Source organism: Erythrolamprus reginae, chromosome 5 (genome assembly GCF_031021105.1).
Source record: "Erythrolamprus reginae isolate rEryReg1 chromosome 5, rEryReg1.hap1, whole genome shotgun sequence".
In the NCBI taxonomy this organism is placed as follows: Eukaryota; Metazoa; Chordata; class Lepidosauria; order Squamata; family Dipsadidae; genus Erythrolamprus; species Erythrolamprus reginae.
Window position 1 is genome coordinate 76,784,583 of NC_091954.1, and position 19,350 is coordinate 76,803,932.

The window sequence follows — 19,350 nt, forward strand, 5'->3', positions numbered from 1 at the left end:
TTAGGATGCCTTGCTAATTCCATTGCATTCATAAAACATTTTGTGGTGTTCAGTGAATATAGCTACAGTTTCTTTCTAATGTTTGGCAGGCTATCAATATCTTAGAGGTTCCTTAAAAAGGAGATGTAAATATTTGCTTGTCAATGATGCTTTACCCATGTTTTAAGCTATGGAGAATTATAAAAATGAGTCTGGACACTTCCTGTCTAAGGAACTCTGATTTATTAAGTATCTAAATTCACTGATTTATCTAGTACAGAGGTGTCAAACTCCATTATATTGAGGGCTACATCAAGGTTGTATTTGACCTCAGGGGCTGGAGTGGGTGTGGCTAGGGTAGACATGGCCAGCTTGATGTCACTTGTGTGGGGGTATCTATGGTGGCTCTGTTTTCAGCTGCAATGGCCTCTTACCACCTTCTGCCAGTGAAAACTGAGCTGCGGGGTGGAGCACATGGGTCCACTGAGTTCCATTTTTGCTGGCAAAGGGCGACAGATGATCACAACTGAAAATAGAGCCTGGGGCTGCACGTGGTCCTCCTCAGCTCCATTTTCATTGGCAGAGGCACTGCGGTCCAGCTCTTTGCTTTTTCTAAGGTGCCCCCATCGGCCAGATCTAAGCATCATGTAGACTGAATCTAGCCCCCAGGCCTTGAGTTTGACACCCCTGATCTAGTATATCAGTTAATGGAACCATCATTTCCATCCACTGCCCAATAAAAATACTTACTGTGGGTTTCAGTGCCTGTTAATTTGTTTTCTGAAATAAGAAATTGTAATATATTATTACTTATATTCCACAGTAATGTAGGACTTATTTCTAAGAATTTCTTTATTCTTATGCTACTTAGGCAAAAGAAGGGACAAAGAGACAACAAATAAAATCCTGTCTATTATATTCATAAGTAATTCTTAGAGATTGCTTGGACAAGTCCCTCTGGTTTACTTCACAAGATTTTTTTTTCAGAAGTGGTTTCCCATTAACTCCTTCTGTCAGGTCCAAAGTCACATAATGACTTTGGGCCTGATACCTTCTTTCTAGGGCTGAGGAAGAGTGATTGGCCCAAGGTCACCCAAATGATTTACAATTATCCAAATTTGTGAAAGTCCCCCATAAATTAACATCCAGGTTGAATGATGTCCACTATATGTTTAAAAATTATAATTGGTACTATGAGAAATTGGAGGTTAGGCATCCTTATGATTTCTCCCTAAATGATGGCTTATAAAAACTATATTTGTTTTACCTGCTGAGTGCCTTATTTGTTACAGTACTCTCACAACTCTCCTTATAACAAATGTCCTGGTGCACTTTGTAGATTCTCTTGTATCTGATAGGAAAACAAACATATATCAAAGAACGAATAATGGGAAATTTGACCATAAACTTGTATAGCATGGGTTGTAAATTAAATCCGAGAGCTTAAATCCCTTGGATTTTTATTTTATTTTTACTGTGTGACAATAACAATCCCCCAGTGCCCTAATAAAACTCCAGGCCATTGGCAGAAAGACATTACTCACATTTTCCTCAAAGCCTCAGCAGAATCAGGCAACCTGCAGTCTCCCCAAAACCATATTGCCAATTTTTGATGGTGCAACTGCAGTAATGAGTTCTAAAACCCATTGCTATTGGTTTATGTGCACGCTTGCGTGTGCGCGTGATGCTTCTGCACATGTGCAGAAGTGTCCTGGGTGGGTGGGTGGAGCCTCCCGCTGCCGGTGCTACCAGTTTGCAGAACCAGGCCAAACCGGGAGCAATCCGCCACTGTGCAACTGGTGAAAGTTGATACTACAGTAGTCCCTCACCTATCGCTGGTGTTACGTTCCGGACCCGGCCGCGATAGGTGAAATCCGCAATGGGGAATTTATCGACTGATAGTACTTATTTAAGTATTTATATTGTAATTGGTAAGTTTTCATTGTTTTAAGTGTTTATAAACCCTTCCGACACAGTATTTATTTTAGATACAGTATTTAAATACAGTATTTACAATTTTAGATATTTATTTTTTTTAAAAACCTGCCGATCAAGTTTGGCGGGCTGTTTAAATCTGCCGATCGACTTCCTCAGAAACCCGCGAACCAGCGAAGATCCACGAATGATTTTTCTCATTAATATTTCTTGAAAACCCGCGATGAAGTGAAGCCGCAGTAGGTGAAGCGCGGTATAGCGAGGGACTACTGTATCTTGCCGTTTTGAGGCAGAAAAATGATATTTGTAGTATAAATCTAAACTAGCCTTAATTCAGTGTAAAGGACATTCTCCTACCAACTCCTATGGAAAAAAGTGAGCAGGCAGGTTGAAATAAAAAGCGGACTGCATCAGGGATAGCAGGCTGGAATCTGAAATTTGATAGGTGAAGGAAAAAAATGGTCAAGGCAATACTTACAGATTGGTCAAGGCAATACTTACAGATAATGGCAGACACCACCTTCCCAGACTGGAAAAGGTTTTGTTTCAGAGTATAGCCGAGTACAAGGCTGAGGCACTTTTTTACAAGCTGGATGGGGAAAACATTGTGTACCGAGGACATTTCAATACATAGATACATATTTGGACTTAATTTTATTTGTGCAAACCATTAACATTATTTAGAGCAATACCAAGGAATTAAACTGTTCTTAAGTGTTTGTGTGTGACGGGGGGGGGGGGGGATATATCTTGAAAGAGATTTGAAGAGGGGAAAGGAAACATACCAATAACAAGTACATGATGCAGCAGCCGGATTGTATGTTACTGCATAGAAGCATCCTGGGCAGGTGGGCAGAGTCTCCCACTGCCGCTAATGGTTCGAAGAACTAGGCCGAACTGGGAGCAACCCACCGCTGGTGTTAGTTTGTGTGGGTTAATGGCCTATATTCAGGGGAGGGCTTTAAAATTTTAGCAAGGAGTTTAGCAGGTGGGCATAGGCATGGTGGGCATCACCTAGTCGGCCTCCTGTACCATGATGGGGGGGGCTTGGGAGGCTTTTATTGAGCCTCCAGGAGGATGAAAACGGCCTCCCCAGGCTCCGTAGGCCCTCCCAAACTTCTGGTAGGCCCGTTTTTTGCTCTCCCCAAGCCTCTGTGCGCATCCTGCACTTACCTGTATTCAAAATGGGCCACGTGGGGACTCCAGGGAAGGGAGGGTTAGGCGGGGCCAGACAGGAGTGGGATTTGGGTGTTCTTTGAACTGCACAGAATCTTAGCTAGGGGTTCTCACAACCCCCTGTGAATCCCCAGCAGCCCACTCTTGCCTATATCAATGGATTTATCAGTTCCCAAAGTCTGATGAACATTACATTTACAACAAGGGCGTTGGCCCTTCTTTGGGCCAGAAAGAGTTTTGTCAGTATTGTAGCATATATTTCCTACAGCTCATAAATCAATTTCTTCTTCTATTTCCCAATGCAGATTTTTAAGTCAACTTCTTCCAGACTATGGATAAATTTCTATGCAGTTTTTATCCTGCACTCCTAAACAACATTTCTAATTCTGTATGTAATTTTCAGCCATTTTAAAAAGAGGAGCAACGTTTGCATATCCAGGCAGATTCCTAATTCTTTCTTTCTTTCTTTCTTTCTTTCTTTCTTTCTTTCTTTCTTTCTTTCTTTCTTTCTTTCTTTCTTCTTTTCTTTCTTTCATTCTTTCATTCTTTTCCTTCTTTCTTTCCTTACTTCCTCCCTCCCTCCCTTTTTTCCTCTCTTCCTTTTCCTCCCTCCCTCCCTCCTGTCAGTCTCCTTCGTAGCAAAACTATTCAGAAAAGCACTTTTCTCTTAACTCACCTAGTTCACATAATCTGCCTTTGAATCCTGGAATACAGTCACAATTGTAAGACTCTAAGCCAGCAACACAGGTCCCACCATTTTTGCAGAGGTTTATGGAACAATTCTGCTTCTCACCTGGGAATGCAAAGGGAAGGAATGTAATACTCTTGACTATTTTTAAGATTCTTGATAATCCAGTACAAATCAAACATTACTTAAGGTTGGAGAGGCAAGGGGGGTAATCTTGGACCATCTCTCTCTCCTTTCTTCAAACATACTTTCTCTCTTGGTACTCTCAGGTTCTGACAGCTGCGCTGCTAGTTTGGCCCGACTAGTTGATTCTTCTACATTTTCTTCAACTTTCGTGACAGCTTCTGGTTCTACAAGAAGCAGGAAAGAATATATATTTAACCAAAAGGTTTGTGCTGTGTGACGGAGCAAAAAGCCAAGAAGGGAGGGTGAGCAGTACATACGCGTTTTCACAGAAACTGGTCGACTTGGAGAGCTGCCGATTTTAGCAGTGATCCTTCCTCTGCCATCCACTAGTTCTGTAAACCTTTAAGAAACAGAAACACCCTGACATCCCCATTTGCAAAACTGAAACTATGTGCACCAACTTAGCATTCCATGCATCATGAGTTCGTTCGTTCATTCATTCATTCATTCATTCATTCATTCATTCATTCATTCATTCATTCATTCAATTTTTATGCCGCCCTTCTCCTTAGACTCAGGACGGCTTACAACATGTTAGCAATAGCACTTTTGAAAAGAGTCAGCCTATTGCCCCCACAATCCGGGTCCTCATTTTACCCACCTCGGAAGAATGGAAGGCTGAGTCAATCTTGAGCTGGTGATGAGATTTGAACCACTGACCTTCAGATCTACAGTCAGCTTCAGTGGCCTGCAGTACAGCACTCTACCTGCTGCGCCACTCTAGTTGTCCAGTCAGTGAAGCAGTGGAAGTGATGTGCCGGTGCCTGGAGGCTGTTGGGGTCTGGATGGGTGTCAACAGACTCAAACTCAACCCTGATAAGACGGAGTGGCTGTGGGTTTTGCCTCCCAGGGACAATCCCATCTGTCCATCCATTACCCTGGGGGGAGAGTTATTGACCCCCTCAGAGAGGGTCCGCAACTTCGGCGTCCTCCTCGATCCACAGCTCACATTAGAGAAACATCTTTCAGCTATGGTGAGGAGGGTGTTTGCCCAGATTCGCCTGGTGCACCAGTTGCGGCCCTATTTGGACCTGGAGTCACTGCTCTCAGTCACTCATGCCCTCATCACCTCGAGGCTCAACTACTGTAACGCTCTCTACATGGGGCTACCTTTGAAAAGTGTTCGGAAACTTCAGATCGTGCAGAATGCAGCTGCGAGAGCAATCATGGGCTTCCCTAAATATGCCCATATCACACCAACACTCCGCAATCTGCATTGGTTGCCGATCAGTTTACGGTCACAATTCAATTGACCTATAAAGCCCTTCATGGCACCGGGCCAGATTATCTCAGGGACCGCCTTCTGCCGCACGAATCCCAGCGACCAGTTAGGTCCCACAGAGTGGGCCTTCTCCGTGTCCTGTCAACTAAACAATGTCGGTTGGTGGGGCCCAGGGGAAGTGCTTTCTCTGTGGCGGCCCCGACCCTCTGGAACCAACTCCCCCCAGAGATTCGAATAGCCCCCACACTCCTTGCTTTTCGTAAGCTCCTCAAAACCCACCGTTGCCGTCAGACATGGGGGAATTAAGATAATCTTTCCCCCTAGGCTTCTACAATTTATGCATGGTATGTTTGTATGTATGATTGGTTTTATAACAAGGGTTTTTAGCTGTTGTAGTATTGGATTTTTACATTCTGTTTTTTGTCACTGTTGTTAGCCGCCCCGAGTCCACGGAGAGGGGCGGCATACAAATCCAATAAATAAATAAATAAATACATTTATCATAATCTAGCGTCATTTTTTACCTGGGTGTTAGTGAGGGCTCCTCGGGGACAGAGTGCTCAGCAAGCACATGCAATTCTGGTAGGAAAGTTGGGGGCACTCTGTTTCTCAGTACCCGAAGATGCCCAGTTTGGCTCCAGCGTCTTTCAGAGGTGCCATCTTTCTGCACTAAATATAAGAGATGATGACAAAACTGGATGAATGGAATGTAGAAATTTGGGTAACTCGAGGCCTGTCTCCTTTTCAGCAGGGTATGCCTATGCCACAGTCTTAGGGGGGAAAAATTCAAAGTATGCTGGTGAATGTTATTGTAATTATGATGCTGTGCAGATGGTAGAGTTAAGCCTTTCCTTTCAGGCCATTTTACCCCATAAAAACCTTCCCAGAATAGAACAGCAAGGGAGACATTCCTCATCATAAAAATAATCTTGGACAGATATGTTAAATTTCCTTGAGGAGGCAGTCACAACCAGATTTATTCTATTTCTCGCCCATTATAAAAAAAAGATAATAATTCATTTCCAAGAAGTGTACTGGTCAAAAAAAATAAAGGGAACTCTCAAATAAGCCATCCTAGATCCGAATGAATGAAATATTCTCATTGAATACTTTGTTCTGTCCAAAGCTGAATGTGTACAACAGCATGTGAAATTGATTGTCAATCAGTGTTGCTTCCTAAGTGGACAGTTTGATTTCACAGAAGTTTGATTTACTTGGAGTTATATTGTGTTGTTCCCTCCATTTTTTTGAGCAATGTATTTTTGCTTCCTTGGTAGTGGCAGGATGCTACTTTGAATCAAAAGGATATGCAAGACATCTAAGCCTTTCATTTGCACATCCAAGGAAACAGGACGCAAACACTGATTCTTAGGCTTTTCAAAAATCATCATCATCATCACATCATAATTTTGCTTTTATCACAGAAGATAGAAGTTGCTGATCATTGAATGAAGATATAGACAGATACAAGCAGCTGCTGCCTCTGCCTTCCTCATCCTTAATAAGGAAGACAAACAGCAGCAGTATGAAGAATAATGTGTGATCTACACTTACAGGCTGTAATATAAAGATGGGCAGGCTCACTCATCACTTGTCCTTGATCAGTATTTTGAACAGCTGTCACAGATAAACGATACCTTTGACCTGGGTTCAAGTCACGCACTGTGTAAGTAAACAATTTTCCATTGGGGACATAGCGGCTCTTTGTACTCTGACTGGTACTGACATTGATGATATAGCCTTCCAATGAACCCACAAGGGGTGGCTCCCAAATCATTTGGACAGAGGTGACTGCAACTCTGGATGCAGTGAGATTTGTGGGAGACGCAGGTCCTGTCCAGAAAGAAGACGGAAATTTGATTTGAATTCTTTTCAGCCTCATATGAAATAAATAGAATAAAAATAAACATGATCTAAGCATTGCCCACAAGATCATATGCTGCAACGTCCTGCCTGTCAACGACTACTTCAGCTTCAACCACAACAACACAAGAGCACACAACAGATACAAGCTTAATATTAACCGCTCCAAATTGGACTGTAAAAGAATCGAGTTGTTGAACTCATTACTGGACTCCGTAGTATCTTCTTCTAACCCACAACATTTTATCCTCACACTATCCACAGTTGACCGCTCCAGATTCCTAAGAGGTCAGTAAGGGGTGTGCATAAGTGCACTAGCGTGCCTCCCGTCCCCTGTCCTATTGTCTCTCCTATATCTCATATATCATATCTACTACTCTTCTATTCTAATCCTCTTATACTACTCTCATAATATCCTTCTATTCTCTAATTGATATATTCTATTCCTAAATTTTCACTTCTATTCTTTCTCTAATATATTTTACTTGAGTATAACCTCTATAACCTCCATTGTGTATTGTTGTGTATTGGACTAAATAAATAAATGAATGAATGAATAAATAAATAAAATAAATTCAGTAGTTATCTGGCTCCTGCGACTGTGTTATCTTTGTGCCCTCTTGTACATTTGTATCATCTCTCCTCCACCAACTTTCTTCCACTCATAGGAAAGAAGGCAACCAATGTGTACTATGAAAGCATTGCATATACAGTGGAACCTCGGTTAGTGAACGCCTGGGTTAGTGAACAATTCAGTTAGTGACCAAAAATTTTGCTAAAAGTTTGCACCAGTTAGTGAACAAAATTTCGAATTGTGAACAGCTGATGTCACCCCCACGTGTCCCTGCATCTCAAACCAAACATCATTCGCGCTCGAGACACAGTTACGCTAGGGCAGTCATTATCTTTATCATGCTGCTTCCTTCCTTTTTAGTGATTTTAGTGCTTTTTAAAAATAATGTAGCCCTCAATCATGGCTCCAAAGAAGATTAAGAATGATAGTAGCAGTGTACCTGTAGTGAAAAGGCAGCGACCAACAATGTGGAACAATGTTGTTTGTAGAAAAATGTTTCCCTAACAGTGTGGTAGGATCCTAAACATGTTCAATGATAATGTGATGTCGTATTAAAGTGTTTACAAAAAAGGCAGAAGCAACAGACACTGGGCAAGTTTTTTCCTTCAATCTCAAAGTGACAGAGAAGGGAACTCATCCCCCTGAATTCACAATGTTGTTCACATGGAGGGGGATTCCCTCTCCAAGCAGTAATTCCACCCCTTCACACTTCCATCCGCTCATGCCATCACATTGCAGTCAAAAAGGTATTTTTGCTTGGTATAATTGAAAACCAGATGGAGAAGGAAAAGTACTATTTGATACAACACCTAATAACATCAACAAGAATAACTATAGCCCAATTCTGGAAAGACGAAGCCATGCCGAATGAACGGAATTTAATAAAAAAAATGTTAGATTGTGCTGAAGCAGACAAGCTAACAATGGAGCTAAAAGAACAAGATAACTCAAAATACTACCAGATTTGGAAAGACTTCTATACATGGTTGAACAAAAGAACAACTACTAGTAGTGCTGCGTGATAAAGAAACGTTATAAATTCAAAAATACCAAGAATTAATATAACTCTTTTCCCTGTCTACTTAATAGAAAGTGGGTTAGGTATGTTTTATTATTAACTGTATAAAAAGAACTTAAATGCATTACTATACAATACAAAACATAAAATATAGGTTATCAATTAAACTACTGGTCTCAATACCGCTAAGAACCAAATGTTGGCTGTCAATAGAGCCAGATGTAGGAGGGGAGGGGAGATAAAATATACTCATCTTTTAAGTTTCGTGTGTGTACTGTACATTGTTTAGATGTAAATGTATCGTCAGTTGTTATTGTTTTAATGTATATATGTAAATAAAAATTATTTTTTTTAAAAAAACAAAAGGGTAAGTTTGTGTTTAGTTACATGTTTTCTTATATTTAAAGGCTTTTTTAATGTTTTTATGTTTATTTAACTCTTTATATACTGTATTATAACTGTTTCCATTAAACAACCCATACCTATATAATCTGTAACACTTATATATTAGCGAGTCAACAGGGGCTGAGAACCAATTTCTATTTCCTTTATTTCTTATTTCTTATTTTATTTATTTATTTATTACTTAGATTTGTATGCCGCCCCTCTCCGAAGACTTATGGGGAAAATTATTTCGGATAGTGAACATTTAGGATTGGAACTAGCTTTCCGGAACGGATTTTGTTCACTAAATGAGGTTCCACTCTATTTGGTTGCTGATCTTCATAACAAGAAGTATAGATAGAGAAGGAACAATGTTCAAAGTGGAGTTTAAAGTAGACATTGATTTTTAACTCATCCCAGAGGAAATTATGGAGGTAACTAATATCTGAACTATCCTTCTGTATCAGCTAAACTAATGATATGTATAATTAAGCAGGAAAACATGCATATTGAATAGTAAGGGTTCATTCCAGCTGTATACCATTGACAGGCAAGGTAAGTCACTCCCTTCTTTCCTTTCCTTTTGAGGAAGTTGCATGAAGAACAGAGCTTAATGATTTTCAAATTGTAGCTTCAACAGTTAGAGCTTATTTCTTCTTTAGCAGTACAGTGATCCCTCTATTATCGCGAGGGTTCCGTTCCAAGACCCCTCGCGATAATCGATTTTTCGCGATGTAGGGTTGCGGAAGTAAAAACACCATCTGCGCATGCGCGCCCTTTTTTTCTATGGCCGTGCATGCGTAGATGGTGGAGTTTGCGTTCCCCGCCGCCCACGCAAAGGGGAAACCCGATTCAACTCCTCGCTGCTGCTGCGCTACCGAGCAGATCAGCTGCTGGGCGGCCGAAGGAACCTTCCCTGGGTCTTCCCGGCCGCCCATGCAAAGGGGAAACCCCGGCTCCTCGCTGATGCCCGCCGCTCGCCCGCCCACCAGCAAGAGGGGGAAGACCCAGGGAAGGTTCCTTCGGCCGCCCAGCAGATGATCTGCTCGGCGCAGCAGCAGCGAGCAGACGAAGATCGGGGTTTCCCAGCCGCCCACGCAAAGGGGAAACCCCGGCTCCTCGCTGATGCCCCCGCTCGCCCGCCCGCTGCCCGCCGCCCGCCAGCAAGAGGGGGAGAGATAGAGAAAGAGAGAGAAGGAAAGAAAGAGATGAGAGAGGGAGGAAGAGAGTGTGAGAGAGGAAGAAGCAAGATAGAGAAAGAGAGAGAGAAAGAAAGATGAGAAAGGAAGGAAGAGAGTGACGTCATCAGGTGGAAAAATCGTGATATAGCGTTTCGCGAAGATCGAGATTGCGAAACTCGAGGGATCACTGTATTTTGAAGCTAATGCCTACCATTAAATTGCAGTATTCTCTCTGTACAATTATGTGTGACCACAAAGAGTGGAAACAGTATAAAATAAAAGCTTGTTTAGTTTTTTTTATATGTGAGGGCAAAGAAAAGAAATGTAGTAAAGTAGAAAAAGTATCGCTTTCCTTCTTTATAAAAAAATTATCATTCAAATCATAAACAGTGCAAAGTTTGGTCAGATGCTCTCCTATAGTATCAGCAAGGGGGCTACCACTGCTGTCACCACTGTTTTGCTCTGTTTGTTTTAATTGGTTTATGAATTACAAAATGTCAAAGCAAAAAGCAAGCACAAAATCTTCAACAAAACTCACGGGTCCAGACGTAAAAAGGAGATGTAGCAAAGCTCTCTGTGGGATGATCTTCACTACTAAGGCCACTCAAGGTCCACATATGGATAAGATACTTCTGTCCTGGTTGAAGGTCCCTTATGGAAGATTAGACACAATGAATAAATCTTAATCAGAGAGTTAGGCTTTTTGAAGAAAAAAATCACAGTTCCATATTGACCACCAATGAGTCAGAAACTTAGATAAACCACCCCAGTAAGATATATGCGCACAGCTGTTCAATAGAAGATAAATACCTGAATCAATGCCAGCTTCAATTTTCCACCAGATATACGCTTCAATTGTCTTTCTAATTTGAGACATTTTCATATTTAATTTAATGGAAATAAATAAAGGTGGATTCAGCTAGGATAAATGTTTCCATTCTTTTTCCACTTGGTCTTGTTGATTTCTATTATTATTATTATTATTATTATTATTATTATTATTATTATTATTATTATTATTATTATTATTATTATTTATTGGATTTGTATGCCGCCCCTCTCCGTAGACTCGGGGCGACTAACAATTATAAAAACAGCATGTAACAATCCAATACTAAAACAACTAAAAACCCTTATTATAAAACCAAACATACACACAAACTTACCATGCATAAATTGTAATGGCCTAGGGGGAAGGAATATCTCAACTCCCCCATGCCCCCATAATAAATACTGTCTTTATTATGGATTCAAGAGCTAATTTTAGAACTAATTTCTTGACGAAGTTTCTGTACACTGAGGTTTCTAAACTTCATAAAAAATATCCAAGCAAGAAATAACAACGGCTTAATTCCTAATCTCAGCTAGGCTCTAATAAACTCAGAAGGCCTTTGAAGCAGCTGTGCCAATTTTCCAGTAGCTATTCTGAGGCTTTGAGGAGTGGATGTATATGAGTGTTTTACTCATTAAATTGTTTACCCTGGCCTAATCTTTGGCGATTCAGCAAGCCAGATGTTTAGCTAAATTACAAAAAAACCCCACTCTTGACTACTTTTGTTTATTCACCACTACCTCCCTTCTTCCATCCCAATAAATCTTTTGCTTCTTAACTCACCAAAATGTGTATTTGGTCACAGTATTGTTTACTTCTACAGCATGATCCTCTATATCTTCCGGCTGCCGTATGGAGAGGCGCACTTTACTGACTGTGGCATGTTTGAGTTTATGAAGAGCCCATTGCACAGTAATGGTTGTGGAAGTCACATTGGCTATTTCAAATCCTGCTACTGGGTGAGGTCCTGTTAGGATGAGAGAATGGAAGTACAAGGGATTGTTAAAACGCACTACAATCGACAACATACCCACTTGATCCTCCTCAAGAAGCATACAGTGATCCCTCGGTTAGCGCGGGGGTTACGTTCCAAGACCTCCCGCGCTAACTGATTTCCGCGTTATACTGGATGCGGAAGTAAAAAACACCATCTACGCATGCGCGCCATTTTTTTCATGGCCGCACATGCGCAGATGGTGGAGTTTGCGTGTGGGCGGCGGGGAAGACCAAGGGAAGGTTCCTTCAGCCGCCCAACAGCTGATCTGCTCCGCAGCGCAGAAGCAGCGAGGAGCCGAAGATGGGGTAAAGGCAAAGGGGAAACCCCATCTTCGGCTCCTCGCTGCTGCCGCGCTGCGGAGCGGATCAGGTGTTGGGCGGCTGAAGGAACCTTCCCTTGGTCTTCCCGCCGCCCAGGCAAAGGGGAAACCCCAAGATCGCTTGCCGCTTGCCGTATTGCAGCTTGGAGCCTTGCTTCGCCTCCTTCGCTGCAATACGGCAAGCGGCAAGCGATCTTGGGGTTTCCCCTTTGCCTGGGCGGCGCTGGGGCCATGCGGAGCCGCTCATCTAGGGGGGCGTGGACCGGCAAGGTGCCCTCCGCTCTCTCTCTTTCTCTCCCTGTTACCGGTGTGGTATAAGAGAGAGAAAGAAAGAGAAAGGAGGGCGACTTGCCAGTCCACGCCCCCCTGGATGAGCGGCCCCGCGTGGCCCCAGCGCCGGACTCCGCCGTTGCCTCTGCCCTTGTTCGGCTCTGCAACTGAGAGGCCACGTCCACCCCCTCCTCGGTGTCCCCGGCACCCAGCGTCCCCACGCCGCCTCCACCTCCCGGTAATGCGCCCGACCTCTGCCTCTCTCTTTCTCTCTCATATACCACGCCGGCAACAGGGAGAGAAAGAGAGAGAGAACTAGCGCGGACTTATAGAAACATAGAAACATAGAAACATAGAAGACTGATTATTATTTTGATTATTTTATTATTAATTATTTTTTAATTAATATTTTTTGAAAAACCGCGTTGCAGCGTTTCGCGCTAATCGAGACCGTGCTAATCGAGGGATAACTGTAATCCTATCAGAATCTTTTTTCTAGTTTTCTACTAAGACAAACGTTGCTCTGGGATTTTGACAGGACTTTTACAACAGAATGCATCCCTCCCCCACCCCACCTCCTTTGGCAGTGAACTAGATGGCGTCTTGCAACTGTACTGGAGAAAAAGCATTTAATTCTATAGCAAAGGGTCTCCCTCAACAGGTTCTGACACGCTCAATTACCAAGTATTTATTTATTTGATTTATATCATCATTTATATCATTCACAAAGAAATTAAAAGACGTTTGCTCTTGGAGAGGAAAGCTATGACAAATCCAGACAGCATACTAAAAAGCAGAGACATCACCCTGCCAACAAAAGTGCGAATAGTCAAGGCCAGGGGTGGGCAATTAATTTTGCCATGGGGCCGCATGAAAAATTGGGATGGTTTTAGAGGGCCGGACTAATATCATTAACTCAGTTCTACCCAATACTGTAAAGACCAGACCCTGGCCTGATCTAAACACCTAGACCCACTCTACAGACCCCTAATTGTTTGATTTACAGCAACACAGTACACCACAGTCACTGTGCTGGAGTGTTTGTGTGGTTTCTGTCTTTGGCCGCTCTCGGTAGGAGGTCGGGGTCCGCTCCAGTGCGAGGATGAAAGAGCTCACCACGTCTGCCGGGACGCCTGAACTTTCCTCATGATTCATCAGGAAAGCAGGAACCAGAGGAGTCCTGGCAGACACAGTGAGCTCTTTCATCATCACACTGGAGCGGACCCTGACCTCTGCAGACCGGTCACAGATAGCGGGCAGGCCGGTCACAGACAGTGAGCGGGCCAGATGTGGCCCGCGGGCCGCCCTTTGCCCAGGTTTGGTCAAGGCTATAGTTTTCCCAGTTGTAATGTATGGCTGTGAAGGTTGAACCATAAGAAAGGCTGAATGCCAAACAATTGAGGTCTTTGTTGGAGAAGACTCCTGCGACTGCGAGGCCCTCGGACTGCAAAGCGATCAAAGCAGTCAGTCTTGGGGAGATCAACGCTGATTGCTCTTTGGAAGGCCAGATCCTGAAGATAAAACTCAAATACTGTGGCCACCTAATGAGAAGGACTCACTGGAGAAGAGTCTAAGGCTTGGAAATATTGAGGGCAAAGGAAGAAGGGGACGACAGAGAATGAGGTGACTGGATGGAGTCACTGAAGCAGTAGGCACAAGCTTAAATGGACTCCAGAGTACGGTAGAGGCCTGGAGGAATATTTTCCATGAGATCGCGATGGGTCAGATACGATTTTACAACGACAACAAATCATCATCCATCTCCATTCAAACTCCCAGAGCCTTCAGGCAATGGGAAAGAACCTGAGTTCATCACTTGGTAAAGTCAAAGCAGAGATGTACATTTAAGTATCACTAGCATGCTGATCCAGCAGTTTCATGTATGTGTTAGGAGTGGAGAAAGAGCGAAGCCCTGAGACACCCCATAAAAAAGTAAAGTGAATGGCATAGAAAGGATGCAGCCACAATCCTTTACACCAATATCCAGGAAAGTCTCAGTTTGTGGCTTAGTATTTGAAACTAGCAGCAAGATATCCATCTCTGCCTGAGATTTGTACATTTGTACATTTTTAATTTTTAAAATTAAATTAAATTCTAATTTCTAAATGTTGATTTTAAAATATTTTTTTAAACGCTGTTGTTAATGCAGCTTAGCTAATGAGGAACTAATACCAACTTCACTCTTACTGATGCCCCCTCATGTAAACTTGGACATTACACCCTTGGTCATGTGATCAAAAAAATCAAAGCCAGATTCACTTAACAACCAGGTTACTAACTTAACAACTGCAGTGATTCATTTAATAGCTGTGGCAAGAAAGGTCACAGCAGTTCAGATAAAAGTTGAAAAAGTATTTCTCCCTAAAATGCTTTAAGTAGAACATTGATACAAGTTAGTGAGATAGATACAAGCTAATAAATTAGCATCAGAACAATGCAAATAAAATTTGTCCACATTGTCATTAGAGCTCAGTTTAATTCCAACAGAGCTGCTTGAGATTTTTAAAGAAGATAATACTGCAGAAGGACATTTTTTTTCTCTTAAACTCCTTAAAATAGTTTAAGGAATGTATTCATGGCGTTTGTTAAGTATCACATGTGCCCAGTATTAAGGTCTACCCAAGACTAAAGGTAGCATCTAATTCTTAGAAGAGATCAAATTAAAAGTCTTATTTTATTGTGAACATTAGTAATGACACCATCACAAAACAATAAGAAATATTATGGGTCATCCTTCTAGGTAGTTCTTTTCAGGCCCTATAGTTCATATCCTTGAGGAAGAAATACTTTTCTCTTTTTTTTAGACTAAAAAAAAGAATCTCAAGTTTAGCAGCATTATCAAGCATATTTCATTGTCACTTGCTTCATGTGTGCTCTTGTTTTATTAGGGTAGGATATGCTATCTTTCAATTGCACTTTATTTATTCTGATGTACTGAATTGCTAAAAGCCTGGATAGAAGAAGGGAAGAATTGCAGATTAATAGGTAATTTAATAGACTAAAAGTCATTTTGCTCATATCAATTTTGTCTAATCAATTAAAAACACTTTAAACCACTTTGTTCTCCACCATTCTATGGAATTCTACTCTTTAATATTACTTGGAATTCCCTTTCCCACTCTCAGTGCTATTTATTTCAGGACTCTTCTTTGGAAAAAAAAATCCCAAATACTAGTGCCAAAGACAAGTATGAAACAATGAAGCACATATAAACTTTGTAAACCATTTGTCCACACATTCCATACTTTTAAAACTAATAATCAAAATGAATTTACTTTCTATATGCAAAGGACACTAATAAATTATCAAGCATGCTAACTCAGGTTCTTTTAATTTTTTTTCTTATTACAATTAAAGAAATCAAAATATCAACAGCTAGCAAGCAGCCGCCAATTGAATCTTTGTTAGAAGAATTTTAAACACTGTCTGAAAATGCAATTAATTTTAACGAATTCAGTCTAAGGTTACATCATATAGAAGAAATATATATAGTAAAAGTGGTGATACCCGATTATAAGTTCGTAATTATTTGCCACTGCAAATTATTTGCTGCAACTTTGACTTTTATAAGCTAATATATATTTGGAGAACAAGACAAGTTTAATTCAACATTTTTCCTTTTGTTCCTATGTACTTAGTTCATTTCCCACTAGCCACCACGAGTCTTCGGAGAGGGGCGGCATACAAATCTAATAAATTATTAAATTATTATTATTATTAGTTATAGATTAATATTGTGATAAGCAGCATGTTTAAATGTAATTATGGCTTGGCATAGAGGAAATTTCTACTACGAATCAAAGAATGGTGTCCCGCTATTCTTAATGTACAGCTTTCCCCAACCAAGTGCATTTTGTTCATGCTAGTCATAGGTATGGAACTCTACGGGAGAACAGCCAGGTTCTGGAAGGTTGTTACATATGTTAAGGACCTAGCAAAATGCCTTGAGGATCCTGGAGCACTGCTTGCATAGCATTCTAGCTACTGCAGCCAGGCATTTTTGTACCCACAACTCTATTCCTCTAAAGGAGCTACTCACTAGTACGAGTGACGAGCATGATGGGCCTGCTGATATCATTCTTGTTATTCGATTTGCGTTTGACTGAAAAGACAGAAATATTGTAGGCTTTGCCGGAAGCTAGTGCCCGCAAATGGTGGGCAGCACGACTTCGGTCCACATAATCAGTCCAGCGGTAAGAGCCGTCGAAGGATACGTACGTCACGGCGTAGCCATCAATCATATGTTTGGCAGCCTGGTCCTTGGGCGGGCGCCAAGAGATTGACAACCCATTCTCCTCCACTTTTTCCACCTTTAATGACATTGGTGGCAGCAGCTCTTCATGGTGTCAGTGCCAACAAAAAGAAGGGAGAAAGCAAAATAGCCATTTGTTATATTTTATGACATAGACCCTCTGGTCACGACCATAATTCATTCCATAACTTTGGTTGCAACCTGATTTGGTCGCAAGCTGGAATTTGGCGTTTACAAAAAAAATGGTGTGGAAGAGGAAATCGGCTGCGGTCATGTTTGATTGCCACCCAAGTGTTCATGATTAGATTCAAAAATTTTGTGAATTTTTTTGGTCGGAACCCGATTTGGTTGTGGTCAGAAGTGTTAAGGAGCCTCCTCTTTCTCTCTCCCTCTCTCCCTCCCACCACCCCGTCTCTCAGTAAATAGTTACAACAGTTGCAGCAATATAATCAAAGTCCCAGTCACAAAGTATGTCCATCAGCATCACATGCATATACAAAGATATTGGTCTTTGTGCTGTTGTGACTATCATTTTTAACACCTCCCTTCCCAGAACAGCTTTGTCTTTTGTAAACTACTCAAGACTCATTTATACCGCCAGGCATGGGGGACTTGAGATATTCCTTCCCCCTAGGCCATTACAAGTTATGCATGGTATGTCTGTGTGTATGTCTGGTTTTATAATAAGGGTTTTCAGTTGTTTTATTATTGGATTGTCACATGCTGTTTTCATCATTGTTGTTAGCCGCCCTGAGTCTATGGAGAGGGGTGGCATACAAATCCAATAAATAATAATAATAATAATAATAATAATAATTATTATTATTATTATTAGTGCCCTCCCAAGGAAAAGGTTTTCCTTCCCATATTTCCTTCGCCATCATTACAATATACAGTAATACCTCATGATACGAACATAATTGGTTCCAGGACGAAGTTCGTAAGGTGAAAAGTTCGTAACATGAAACAATGTATCCCATAGGAATCAATGGGAAAGCGAATAATTCGTGCAAGCATTATGCGTGGGGAGAGGGAGAAGTTTTCGCTGACGGCAAAGGAGAATCCCGGCGCTTCAGCTTCAGACAAGGCTCCCTTGACTAGATGCCCCCTTCCTTAGCGTCCTCTGGAGCCCGTGGGGACAGTCACATGCTCCCCCTTTTCTCCCCGGACAAGGAAGTGGCGCCCAATTGAAGTAACGATCCGGAGTCCTAATCCGGCTGCTGCTTCTCCTTCCTCTAATCCTGAGCAGCCCCATCTAGGAGAAACCGTTCTGAGTCCTCTTCGCCCTTGGGGAGGAGGACGGGACTTTCACCTAGGCAGCTTCTGCTATCATTGCAAAGGAGAGGCAGCCCAGCTGCCGAAGATCAAACTGTTTCTATTCCGTTCTAAGGCAAGGCTCAGGATTCCTTAAAGGGGCAGCGCTGGCAACTTTTCTTTTTAGCACTGGGGAGAAGCAGAAGGACCCTTGCCTCCCTCCCCAGCGCTTTGCTCAGGGAGACAGAAACGGCGAAGGGGCGGGGGGAGAGAGAACGGGAGGCTCACGATTCCTTAAAGGGGCAGCGCTGGCAACTTTTCTTTTTAGCACTGGGGAGAAGCAGAAGGACCCTTGCCTTTCTCCCCAGTGCTTTGCTCAGGGAGACAGAAACGGCGAAGGGGCGGGGGGGGGAGAGAGAACGGGAGGCTCACGATTCCTTAAAGGGGCAGCGCTGGCAACTTTTCTTTTTAGCACTGGGGAGAAGCAGAAGGACCCTTGCCTCCCTCCCCAGCGCTTTGCTCAGGGAGACAGAAACGGCGAAGGGGCGGGGGGAGAGAGAACGGGAGGCTCACGATTCCTTAAAGGGGCAGCGCTGGCAACTTTTCTTTTTAGCATTGGGGAGAAGCAGAAGGACCCTTGCCTCCCTCCCCAGCGCTTTGCTCAGGGAGACAGAAACGGTGAAGGGGCGGAGGGGGAGAGACAACGGGAGGCTCACGATTCCTTAAAGGAGCAGCGCTGGCAACTTTTCTTTTTAGCATTGGGGAGAAGCAGAAGGACCCTTGCCTTCCTCCCCAGTGCTTTGCTCAGGGAGACAGAAACGGCGAAGGGGCGGGGGGGGGGAGAGAGAACGGGAGGCTCACGATTCCTTAAAGGGGCAGCGCTGGCAACTTTTCTTTTTAGCATTGGGGAGAAGCAGAAGGACCCTTGCCTCCCTCCCCAGCGCTTTGCTCAGGGAGACAGAAATGGCGAAGGGGCGGGGGGGGGAGAGAGAGAACGGGAGGCTCACGATTCTTTAAAGGGGCAGCGCTGGCAACTTTTCTTTTTAGCGCTGGGGAACAGCAGAAGGACCCTTGCCTCCCTCCCCAGCGCTTTGCTCAGGGAGACAGAAACGGCGAAGGGGCGGGGGGAGAGAGAACGGGAGGCTCACGATTCCTTAAAGGGGCAGCGCTGGCAACTTTTCTTTTTAGCATTGGGGAGAAGCAGAAGGACCCTTGCCTCC

At 42.7% G+C, this 19,350-nt stretch overlaps 1 protein-coding gene across 1 annotated transcript in view; it reads right to left on the reverse strand.

The window, feature by feature from the left end:
* SNED1 (sushi, nidogen and EGF like domains 1) overlaps nucleotides 1-19,350 on the reverse strand; it is a 106,619-nt gene that overhangs the window by 3,357 nt on the left and 83,912 nt on the right. Inside the window, exons 22-32 of the mRNA XM_070753233.1 lie at nucleotides 16,664-16,960; nucleotides 11,822-12,005; nucleotides 10,745-10,857; nucleotides 6,741-7,019; nucleotides 5,711-5,855; nucleotides 4,222-4,304; nucleotides 4,027-4,128; nucleotides 3,767-3,883; nucleotides 2,416-2,503; nucleotides 1,247-1,330; nucleotides 730-759 (exon numbers count right to left, since the gene is read on the reverse strand). Of these exons, the coding sequence (XP_070609334.1) occupies nucleotides 738-759; nucleotides 1,247-1,330; nucleotides 2,416-2,503; nucleotides 3,767-3,883; nucleotides 4,027-4,128; nucleotides 4,222-4,304; nucleotides 5,711-5,855; nucleotides 6,741-7,019; nucleotides 10,745-10,857; nucleotides 11,822-12,005; nucleotides 16,664-16,960 (1,514 nt within the window). The 3' untranslated portion in view covers nucleotides 730-737. The remainder of the gene's footprint in view (nucleotides 1-729; nucleotides 760-1,246; nucleotides 1,331-2,415; nucleotides 2,504-3,766; nucleotides 3,884-4,026; nucleotides 4,129-4,221; nucleotides 4,305-5,710; nucleotides 5,856-6,740; nucleotides 7,020-10,744; nucleotides 10,858-11,821; nucleotides 12,006-16,663; nucleotides 16,961-19,350) is intronic.